This window comes from Pithys albifrons, chromosome 3, assembly GCF_047495875.1.
Source record: "Pithys albifrons albifrons isolate INPA30051 chromosome 3, PitAlb_v1, whole genome shotgun sequence".
Lineage (NCBI taxonomy): Eukaryota > Metazoa > Chordata > Aves > Passeriformes > Thamnophilidae > Pithys > Pithys albifrons.
Genome location: NC_092460.1, coordinates 8,246,719 through 8,259,045, shown reverse-complemented (window position 1 = coordinate 8,259,045; position 12,327 = coordinate 8,246,719). Strand labels below are relative to the sequence as shown.

The 12,327-nt window shown below is 40.5% G+C and overlaps 1 protein-coding gene across 1 annotated transcript in view; it reads left to right on the top strand.

Annotated features, from left to right (window-relative positions):
• Positions 1-11,313, top strand: part of PTPRG (protein tyrosine phosphatase receptor type G) — a 397,860-nt gene extending 386,547 nt beyond the window's left edge. Inside the window, exons 26-29 of the mRNA XM_071550347.1 lie at positions 1,076-1,222; positions 1,996-2,138; positions 5,186-5,321; positions 6,042-11,313. Coding sequence (XP_071406448.1) covers positions 1,076-1,222; positions 1,996-2,138; positions 5,186-5,321; positions 6,042-6,188 — 573 coding nt within the window. The 3' untranslated portion in view covers positions 6,189-11,313. The remainder of the gene's footprint in view (positions 1-1,075; positions 1,223-1,995; positions 2,139-5,185; positions 5,322-6,041) is intronic.
• Positions 11,314-12,327: the final 1,014 nt, after the last annotated feature.

Here is a 12,327-nt window from a genome sequence, read left to right as displayed (position 1 = left end):
TGGGAGCAGAATAGTGAGGGCACTCAGAGGACTTAGGACCTTATGTCACATTTACAAAATAAACACTGATGGCCCAAATCTCAACAATATCTTGCATGACACATTCTCCAAAGCTCCAGACCCACAGGAACACATCTGGTTTTAGAGATATGCACTTGGCCACAGCAGGATGACGTGGGTTCATAGCTCGTGTTTTCTCATGAGTGAAAGATGTGTTGTCCAGAGACACAGGTGTGCTCTGTACCTGCAGCGAGAGCAGGTTCTGTGCTTATGCTGCAGGGACATAGACCTCTGAAGCCAGGAGGAGAAACAGACTTTGCACGTCTGTGGTGACAGACTATAATTTCCTTTCTCTGCAGCAAATTAGGAATTCACAGTTATTTTTTTAAAGAACAGCTTTGACAGGATGTTACCTACATCCTGTCAGTCAGACTACTTCAGCACTGAGCTTCTTCCATCCCTCACAGTCTCACTGAGATCTTACAGTGTCCCTTCAGGAGAGGTATTTTGCTGAGGAACTTGCACTAAGTTAAGCCAATGGAGTTTTTTAAGGATAAGAATATTTGTGTTTCTTCCTTCCTCTTTACTCCTCCACTCGCTCCTAAAAATTCAAGCCCTACATAAGAATCTATCAATCTTCTACCTAAACCTGATCCACAGACCTTGAGTTTTGGATTAGACTACAGTAAATGCAAATTAAAAATAATAAGCTGTTAATTTTTAAAGGTCAATGAGCTTTTTCTAAACAAATATCTAACATTCAAGCAAAACTGTAGGCAGAAGGCAGTAAAGCCTAGAATACAATATAAAGGTTAAATATGAGTGAGTTAAAGTAACCATTTCCCTATGAAACTAATTAAAAAGCAGATGTTACCTGTTTGGACACACAAAGGGAGGATCTGGCAGGCTTAGTGCCTACTGTAACAGTAAATTTGTTTTAGACAGAAATGGTTTTTAAAGGTCAGCTCCAGATCATCTCTATTTGTCAAACCAATTTTTTGATCCACTGGATTTTTCAGTTTCAGCACACAAGGTATCTGAAAGGCTGCAATAACGTGTTGTTTCATTTCTCCAGGCAGAAGATGAGTTTGTGTACTGGCCAAGTCGTGAGGAATCCATGAACTGTGAGGCCTTTACTGTGACCCTTATCAGCAAAGACAGACTGTGCCTCTCTAATGAAGAGCAAATTATCATCCATGACTTTATCCTTGAAGCTACCCAGGTAAAACAAACCTCCGAATGTGGGTCTTTGCTTTTCACCTAACTTACATTGATGTCATTTAAATATGGAAGGAGAAGAGCTCAGAAACAGTTTTGAAAAGGATTTACTTGTAAATGCATATGCATGCATGTTGTTCTCAGAGGAAAGAGATTCTTGTTGACTCCTCCTTTCTCTCACATCTTCTATTCCTCTAGCTAGTAAGACTGCAGTATTTGTCTTACTTCAAGTGAAGATGTGATTTCAAAATGAAAAACCAAAGTACATTGAATTCTTTTTCATCAAGTACACCAAGCTGTATTGTCCTATCTCTGCTTATAAAATTCAGCATTTATAGTTTAATTGCCTGGGGGTCTTAACTAATCTTAAAATTGTAGGCTCATTTCTTTTGAATTATGAACCTGCTTCTAGTTTGCTCTCTGGGTTGCAGCTGGACTTTGCTGCAAACCATTAGTTTGCAAGCCCTTTTGAAGCTGAATTCCTTGGTTGCTCTTGTTTGACTTTTGAGCTATAAGAGTTCTGAGAGGGGTTTGATATGAGCCCTGAACTCAAATACAAAGTATTTTATCAACTGAATGTTTTGTTACATTTGCATTATTTTTGGGTGTTCACTGTTACAGGGATGCTGAAGCTGTGTGTCTGTCCTCTTTCTATATAAAGTGCTTGGAAGAAGAAAGTTTCTCTTCAGTTTGTAATGTGGCTCTTCCCTCTTTTTTCCCTGGAGAGGATGAATGTGGATGAAAGAAGCTAATGCCCAGGCTGGTTTTTCATTGCAGGATGACTACGTTCTGGAAGTCCGCCACTTTCAGTGTCCCAAATGGCCAAACCCAGATGCTCCCATCAGCAGTACCTTTGAACTTATCAATGTAATCAAGGAAGAGGCCTTAACAAGGGATGGCCCTACCATAGTTCATGATGAGTATGTCATCACTTCTTTCTCATTTATGTGCAGATTGTACAAGGAGTTACTCAGCTACAAGATACTTGTTAGGATTGATGTCCATTCTTGTATAGAGCAAATGGGGTTTAGTGTTCTAGGGAACAGGATAAGAATATTTAAACTTCCAGAGATGAGTTTTCAGTTGGCACCTGAGGCCAAATACTTGTTTCTTAGTGTGTTTTTTATGTTAGTCATAACCTTAGGTGGACTCGGGAAGTGAGACTGTTTGCTATGGAAGCATTTCAGGTTCTTCTGCACCTGGAAGTATCCCAAACAAATCCTACAACCTGTTTCAGAACCCAGCAGAGCCATGGATAAGATAACGCTTTAAGCAGCCCGGTATGGGCTTATGGTAACCAGTTTTAAAACAGCCTGAGCTCCTGTCTAACAGCTCAGGTTTAATGTACCATGTAAGACAGAACAAGCTCAGCTCAGCTGTGTCTCAGGATAAGCAGCAGAAGCATCTTGTGACAAAGGGCCCACATTTTCTGAGGAAAGAATTATTTTTACTCCTTCTGCTTCCTCAAAAACCCTCCAAGGGGCCCATATGGTGCTGAGTGGGAGGGAGGGAGCCTGCTAACATGGGGCCAGCATGCCCCAACACTTGCCTCTTTTGTAGTGCAGTGGTGAGCACTGTCCCGCCAGCGACACTTGAACAGCCAGTTATAAAGGGTCCTAAATATTGCATTGCATATTATTATATTATTACTTGCACACATTATGGAGCTGCAAAATACCATTGAGGTGGGTCTGGAGCCTGGGTCTGACAGGATCTCTTTGGAGGGACTGTTTCCTCTCAGGCAGAGCACTTCCTGGAGTCATTCTGTCCGTAAAATCCCAAGGAGGCCCAGTTTTTGACACTGCTTGTGTTGTTCTTAGAGCGAACACCGAGTGCAAACCCTGCTATACCTCCAGCCCCTTTGCTCTACAGCCCATTAGACTTTCTGTCATTGCCACAAAGCAGGATTAGTGGGAAGGTCGTGGAATCTTTCCCCTCTGTGCAAAAACATTACTATCACCCTCTGGTGTTCCAGCTGCTGTGCTGATGTGTGGGCACCGCTGGTATCCACTGAAGCTGAAAGAGCTTTCCCTGCACATCAGTGTGTTGCTGCTGCAACAGGTTATTCCCAACTGGCTCCTGAAAATGGTGCCTTGGGCTGCAGCAAGTAGTTTTTCTCCCACCACCTCCTGCCTTGCTAATGCACAGTGTAAGCTCTGTTGCCTTTTGCCAGCCCTGATTAATTCCAGGCTGGTTTTAATATTCATGCTTTGGGTAGTCTGAAGTGAGGTTTTGCTACTCTTGCAGTATTTAAGATTATGTTTTACAAAATTAGAACCATTATTGATTTGGGCATTTCATGCTAGATGAAAAAAAAAAAGAAAATCAAAATCCCATTCCTAACAGTGCTGAGTCATTCCTTCTGTAAATTGCTTTTTTGGTTTATTTGTCATATTCAATGATTTTATTTTTATGCCTAATACATAATGTGGATTCTGCTTTTCATTGGGGCCTAAGCAAATGTAGCTGAAAATGAAAATTTCCCTTTGCTACATGCAACAACTATATCATATAATCCACTAATAATTACAACCGCAGATTAATTCCAAATATATGAATTTTCAGATAAGTAAATGCATGTGGTATTTAGGAAGTACATGGTGGGATGAACCTCATAACATTTTAAAAAGTTCAGAAATTCCAACTTGAGACAGTTGTCAAGATTTTTAAATATAACTGTCCATGTGTAGGCAAGTAGATAAGAATCTGCTGCATAATTTTCTGCAAGAGAAGTCTTCAGATTGTTGGGAACTAGAGATAACCAGCCCACTTTAAAATCAGGCCATTAGACCCTCAGAGGCATTAGTTGTGTCCTGTCAGGCACCTGCACCTGGCACTTTGTCCACTGTCCCTGTAGATGATCAGTCACAGCCACCTGTAGGTGCTGCTTTTTCTATGGACTTTACCTCCAATACAGCAGGTCTCTTGTTTCCCATTTCTAGGCAAACTAAAATTTAAAAAATCCCATGAAATTAGGTCAGGAGATGCCTTGATTTCCACAGGAATACTGTAAAAAATCCTAGTGGTTATCTTGTGATAGAAGATGGTATTGCAGCACTTGATTATTTCAGTTTTCAAGTAAAGCTCTCCAAATGGTTTAGAGAGCAGGTCAGCACCAATGTCCCCTTTTAGCAGTGGGGACATTTAGACATAGACTTTCTCAAAGTCACAGAGCCAGGACAGAATTTGAGTCTTCTGAGTACCAGGAGAGCAGAGGAGAGTAGAGGCTCCTCATAAGCAGTTGTGTAGGATCCTTGATAACGTGCCTCCCACCTGCACATACGGCTCAAGCACAGCCCCAGATTTACAGCACTGAGATTTCCACCTGACCTCTCAAGGACACATTGAATTGTGCTCCTGATGAAAAAAACACTGCTCAGGTTCTTACTACATGACAGCACAGCTCAACTCTTCAGAATCCATAATGTCTCTTGGGTGCTCAGCTCAGGGATGTTGCCTTTTGCCGATGAATCAGACCTAAGGAAGACTTTGAGATGTGCCCCATTTACTTGTGAGCACGGCCATGTTCGTCTCCTGTAATTGTCAGATGTGGAGGAAGAGGAAAAGTCTCATTTCTTTCTAATCGTTTATGTTTTGCTTGAGCTCCCACTAATGAATTTAAAATACACTCAACTATAATGCAGATGCTCTCAGTACATGTGGCATGTGAGAACTGATTTCAGTGTTACAGTCTCCGGGCTGGGTATTTTGAAATGGCTCACATTCTGCTGCTCATACAGTTCTTTGTGTTGGTTAAATAGTACAGATATCCTGCGATGATTTGGTGTACCATCAAATTTCTTCTATAAATCAAAATGACTAAAAATTAGCCACTATAAAACAAGCATTTAATAGATACAAAGATGAACTACAGTAATCAAGGAAGACTATAACAACATTTTCATGAGTCTGTGTCGGTGCCTGGGTATTTTTCTGAGTAACTCATCATTTCGGTGTGGTTTTCCAGGTATGGAGCTGTGTCAGCAGGAACGCTATGTGCCCTTACCACTCTGTCCCAGCAGCTGGAGAATGAAAATGCTGTCGATGTTTTCCAGGTGGCAAAGATGATAAATCTTATGCGGCCTGGAGTATTTACTGACATTGTAAGTCTTTAAATGGAATATAAATAGATAGTTTACAAGGTTTTCATCTGAGACCAAAAGCATGAACCAAAACACATATTGTGTATGTTATCAAGCCCTACAGCATCTGCTACCGAGCAGAATTTGCATTTGGACCTTTTTTGTGTAGTTGTCATTTTTTATAAACCTCAAACCCACACTGTAAGTCTCTGATTTGCAGTAAACTTATTTCTCATACATTGGAGCCGGGCACCATAAGGCTGTCCAAGCAGAAAAGGACCTTTTGGCTTGTCATCATCCCCCTGCCAGTTCTGTGAGCTAAGCTGTGCTATTTAAACTTGGAATGTTGTGGTCTGAAGGGATGCAGCAAGGCAGGTGGAGCTGCAGCAAATTAAGGCTCTTCCCTGCCTGTCCATTATGAGCAGCCCCCTTGGCTCAGTGTGTGTGGTACGAGGTTCTGCTGCTCAAGGAGCAACCAAGGGCTGAGCTGTGGCCTCGGCCGTTTTCTCTCTCCTGTAGCATTTAATAACATATCAGAAATAATATAATCTACCCTAAACTGGAATTTGGGTTGTTAAGGTCAAACTAGATTAAGAGAGATAATTGCTCTTAGTCTATTTCTTTGCTCTGTGTATGCTTCTGGTAATGAATATCCATGACCTTCCCTGGAAATGCCAAATTTAAGTGCCACTCATTGATGTACACTTAAAGAATTTAAATAACTTGTTCTTTCTTTTCCAGGAACAGTACCAGTTTCTTTATAAGGCAATGCTAAGCTTGGTCAGCACTAAGGAAAATGGAAATGGTCCCATGACACTGGACAAAAATGGTGCTGTGATGGCCAGTGACGAATCTGATCCCGCAGAAAGCATGGAGTCTCTTGTCTAATTGGAAACCTGAAAAGGCACTTAATTTGTAGAACTTCTGAAGACTGAGTGAACTTTTTTGAGGCCTTTTTTGCCAGACTCTAGGTTATACAATAACCCAATTACTTTTTTACACTGATAAAAGTTTTGATATTTATTTTTTGCCATTTTATGTCTTAATGGTATCCTACTGAGCATTTGCACCTCTGTTTATTTCACACAGTGAAACGCAATTTTATCTAGTTTGCACTATATGATCAGTGTTACTGCCTATAATACTCTAATACAAGACAAGCCCTGATGTGACATTCCATGACAACAAACATGCGCTTTTTCTGTTTTGTTTAAATGCAGTGAAGTTTTGCTAACTACAGTGACCCTCGAATCTTAAATCTTGAATGCTAGGCCAGATGGATTCTTTCTACAACAGATACTGTACCCCTTCAGACCATATTTATTATTTAATGATCATGTCACAGTTTTGGTAACGGTGTTCTGCATTCCAGTGGAGTGGATGAGCAGTGTTCATCCTTTCTTGACAAAATGTGGCAGGTGATTTTTAGCTACAGTGAAGGTATAACAGCCTTGTGGAGCTGAAACAATTATTTCTGTATTGTTTCAAATTGCTGTTTTGTACTCTTACAGGCCTGAGACTTGCTTCACATGGAATTTATAAATTACATACAATATAATTATAAATTAGACGCAATTCATATGTGGGACACAGTGATAGATTTTGAATTTACAATTTCAACGTTTCCCCATGTAATCAGAAAAATGTTGATTTTGTTTTTAATCAACCCCGTGATGGGAAAGTACTTTGGTTTTATTCTCATCAGAGCCAATACAGTGAGAAATCTACTACAACCCAAAATCAGACCTGTTTTCAGATATATCAAAGGTAGCAATATTTTACATTACTAAGCTATTCAATATTTTAAACACATCTAATTTCCTTACTATTTCTTGAATATGACCTCACACCTAATGGTATGTTACATGATGACAGGCGTTTCTTAATTTCATAACTGTTAGATGCCATTTTTACAGGTGTGTAATTTTCATACTTTAGTGCTAAAACATAAAGTACTGATCCATATTTACTGGTGAAGCAAACTAATAAAAAAACTACCTATAAAGTTACATTCTCCCTCTTCTTTTTTGCCAGACTAATTCTTTAGCACAAACCTAGCTTATTGTGTTTTTCCTCCCACACAAATAAAAGGTTTCCCCCAGATTATATAAATAATTGAATTATTGTTTGGAGCATTTAAGTATACATCCTCACTGGCTCCCTCTTCCTTTGTATTTGGTCACAATTCAACAAGGTCCATCCCTCTTTAACAAAATAAATAAGCACGTGCTCAATTATCCTTAAAGTTAATCGTGTCCTTCAGAGCTCAGCTGAGTAGGGAGGGGTTATTGAATCTGCTTGGAAAAGGAAATATGTGATTTCAGCCATCCTGGCATCTGGTTGACAGTTAAAGGCACTATCCCTTATATATGGCATTAGTTTCTTCACTTCTGAATTTCAACTGCACAAAACATGCACTGTAATTTTTCAGGACTTGTCAAAATGTTACAGCATTTTTTTTTCATTTAATACAGCCCATTTTTTTCATATAAATGTAAACCTATTAATTTCTGCCACTCCAGTCTTGCTGAAATACAGACCTTTGGCAGGGTTCTGTGTATTTTCACTCACATGGAAGCTGAAAGCAAACTGCTTGAAAGGGTATCAAGAGTAGGTATTTTGGTTCAGGGCCTCTCACAATGCAAACTGATAGGGACTCGCTGAGAGCAGAGATGCTGTGCAAACTGGTATGTGCTAAAATCTGGCCTTTTATCTTCATTAAGAGAAAGATTTCCTACTCAATTAATTCAACACCACAGTATTCAAGAATTCATCAGCAACCTTTTACACAGTTCCCTTTTACTTCTCAGTTTGTTGAATTCCCTCCATACAAGTGATCCCAGGAACTGCTAATGCCAAACAGGATAAGCCTGTGGCTTCAGTAAGGAAATCCCTTGTCCAGCAACAGTTAGTCCAAATGGAAATTGTGCAGAATGTTTCAAAATATTATAGTTTGCATCCTCTTTGCACTGAGATAGCCTGGCACGGAGGAGGGAGTCAGTTAATGGCTGGTAGGAGTAAGGACTGGCTCTCCAGTCACTACACCCCAGTAACAATTGTTTAAGGAGGTTTTCAAGCACTGCTGCCTGCAAGGCTGGAAGGTTTTGCTGAGTGGTCTGTTGGCCAGCAGGTACCAGCATTAGAGGGTGGGGAGCCCCCCTGCACCCCCAGTAGTGAACCTGGCCCCAGGCAATTCCAGCTGGTAGCACAAAGGGCCTGATGAGTTGGATCAGTTCAATCTGAAGTATTTAAGTTCCTGGGGAGGTGTAGGGAGAAGTTAAGAATTCAAACCCTGACAAGAGCTAAGTGACACGAAGATTACTGCAGGCATCAAGAGGGTTGGATTTGTTCAGTACTTTCAGCTGATTACTTTTCATTTCACTGGCATGATGGGAGATGACTGTGGTTCGTGACACGCTGCCTGAATACCCTTGGTTTAATCCCTTACCTTCTCACAAGTTTTAAACATCAATGAATGAAGGCTGCGGGGGTTGAACTTTGGTAGATGCTTTGGAAATCCATGCATTTGCATTGGCATTTTTCGACACCTGAGATACTTGCTTGGAGTTTAATCCATGGGGAAATAATGTACACTGCTGTTCTATGAGTTCTCCATAGATTTTTTCATAAAGGGGCTCGAACTGTGTGTTAAGTGCTGTGCTGACAGTCAGGTAGCCAATAGGTGGTAGTGATGTATAAGCCTGAAGTGGGTGAAGCCAGAAATTGCTTGTGGAGGTCAGGATTAAGTGTGCAGAAGAGCCAAATCTATCCTACTGTAAGCAGCTGCAGCTCTGCTCTCTTATAGGGATTTGCATCCTTTCCCTGGACTGAGTGGCAGAAGGAGTGTCTGCTCAGAGATGGGCACTTGTGAGCTCTGCTGATGCTCCCACAAGTGTCTGGCCAAAGTCCTGCTCTGTGCATCATCCCAACCTTGGTATTGGCACATCAACTCCCACACTGTACCCACCTCTTGGCATTCGTTTGGGATGTCTTTCAAGCATCAAAGGTTCCCAGACAATGTGCAGGATTGCAAATAAAGACAACCTGAGCATATCCCTGTATCACTGCAAAGTGTGGTCCTCAGCACCAGCTCTGAGAAATGTGGAAGGACTGAAACACGTGTCTGTGTGTCTGCAATTTAGAAAAAAACATTTCTCCGTGTCTCGCATGTCTGCTGCACCAGCAGACCATGTGAAAGACATAAACTACATGCTGAGTCCATGAGAGCAGCCAAGCCTTCCAAGAGGGAATGCTTGGAAAGCTGCTGTATCATCTTAACATATAAAATGGGTGACAGTCTCAGCTGAATGCCCCATGCTACAAACACTCCTGTAGGTGAGTTTGGCACCAGTAGAAAGGTCTGGGAGAGCAGACGGGACTGCTCAAGTGTGCAGGCAAAGCACTGATTCCTCTGCAGGATGAAGGTCCAAAGAATATTCATTTTAAACAGCATTTGTCCTTAGTATTTAGGTGTCTGTTTCCAAACACTAATTTAGGAACAGGAAAAAAGAACAATCCAAGACCCTTTAACTATTTCTTGTGAGTGACTATTTCTGTACTGTGGGTCTGTTCTAGGTTAGTAGAGTCATTTACAGGATCTGCAAAATTTCAGTTGTTTTTCCAGTCTTTGACTGCTTCAATTCCTTGAACCCAGAGTGATACATTGGAACATTAAGAGAAGAATCTTTATGACACAGCACAACTGCCTTCTCATTAATCTTTCTTTTAAGCAGATATATTTTATTTAAAAGCTAAAAAATATAGATATCAATTCTACCAAAGATGCATACTACTAATTCTCAGCAAAACAAAATTAATTTAATTTTAAAAAAAAGAATAAAATGTAGTTGTCTTAAAGATTTAGCAGTCTTTCTCAAATTCATGTCTTCTGACATCAGATCTTGTGTTCTGAAGTTTATATTCAAATGGTGCCAGTGAATTTTTATATGAAGGGAAAATGCCTATTTGTTAATCCACTGCATTGCTTTTCTTCTTTTTCTTTTTCTCTTTTTATTTTTTTTCAGGCATAATTCACTGTTACCCCTTTGCTCTTCTTCTCTTTATTGCCATTCTAACAATGTGAACTACATTGGCTTTACTTATCAAGGGAGAAGGAATGCAAAAATAAAGAGGAACTGTAATGAAGAGATTTGGCCTCTACTTTGTCTTAGCTGTTAAACTGTTTTTAGTGTTTTTGTTAACTATTTGCAAAGGGAAGCATTTTCTACAGAGGATAATTAATTTCAAGAAAAATGTCTTGAGTTTTAAGAATAAACGTCTCCAAAAGAGGAGATAGTCAATTTTATACAATGTCACAACTCTCCAACATTTGGGGTAGTGACTTTTTTTGTTTTGTTAGAACACTTGAGACTAGCAAGCAGCCATTGTTTCTAAAGACCGAAGCATTCATGTGTACTCCTATTTTCTTTTTCTTCATTTTTAAAATAGCAAAGTCATTAAAACTGTAAATATTTTGTTGCTTGGATAAGCATCTTCTGGGAACTTTGTATCTATGGTATATAATCATAGAATTTTATATTTTCATATAAAGCTAATTTTTTTCTAGTTTCACCTCCTTCCTAGTTCTGTGGTGGCTATGTGAATACAAACCTTCTGTGTATCGAGGTAGTGAGACACCATCATCACACTCCAAAAAAGATTTCCACACATGTAATTTCTTTGGGGCAGTGATTGTGAAAGTTGGATATTTTTTTTGGATTCCATTGTCAGTGTGTGCAATAGGAATTAGACTTAGCCAGTCACTGGATACATTTGTCTCATTGATCCATTCAGAAAAAAAAAGAATAAAAATGTGGTGTTTGGTTTGGGGAGGGGGTGGGAGGGAGTATTTTGAGGGAGATTTTTTTTTGTTTGTTTTTGGTTTTTTGTTTGGGGTTTTTTTGTAACTTGAAGAATCTTCTTTTTGTTATGTTAAACTATATCAAATCATTCTATTATAGTGTTATTTAATATGTAAATTGTATTGCTATACATAAAATAAAGTATGGTTTTTGATGTATTTACAGACTTCTTCCTTATTTGCATCAGATACACATACAGAACAGATGCAGGAGTCAGTATTTCATTGTCCCAGGCGTGCAGGAAGAATGATGAGATCCAAGGCCTGCCTTAATTAGATCTCAAATTTCCAAGCAGTACTCAGCTGGGAACTGTCTCAGTGACAGTGGAGATCACTGTTCCTTTCTTAATTGCCTCCAACTATTAGAGAGCTTCCAGTAACAACCCTTTCCATCTCCACCACTGCTCCTCCCTAGATGGTTATGACCCATCAAAATCCCTTCTGGAAGGAGGACTGTCTCCATTCTGAAGAGGACTTCAGAGCCTGAGCTTTCTTGCCAGCTCCTTTGGTGTGCCCTTCCTTAACTCCAGCTCTGGTTTGCCAGCAGGTTCCTGCCTGGAAGAACAGGGGCTTCCACCATGCCACCGTCACCTTATTTACTGTGATAACCAGCAGCAACTCTCAGCTCAACTAACCCTAGCACTGTGGTATGAAAAACAAAAGTTCCCGTATCAGGCAGACTGGGAGGGGGGGCCAGATGTTCCATATCCTGGAGAGAAAGCAGCACATATTCCCCATGGAGTGCATTAGTAGTCACACCTCCCTGCTGCTCTGTCCAAGAGCTGTCACTGAAGCGAACACAATGCCATCGGTGCTCTGCTCTGCAACAAAACCTCGGCAGCTCCACATGCTGCCTCCTGTGCTGGTTCTGTGCTCAGTGCTGTGTTACCTGTTCTGTTGTTCTTGTGGGAAAACCCCTCGGGTTTGTGGACAGACTCTTGTTGCAATCTGCTGCTGTCACAGCGGCTGCCCAGGCTGGCAGAGCCTTCAGAAACTCGGCAGCGCAGCCTCCGGAGCAGCACCTGCACATGGACAAACCACACCCATGATTGGAAACACTTGTTGATGTAAAATTGCTGGTTAAAATCAACACATTACATCTGCTGCCTTTTGTGGTGCTGCATTCTCACCTGTAAGTTCTGCATTTTGGTTGACAGGGAGAAAGGT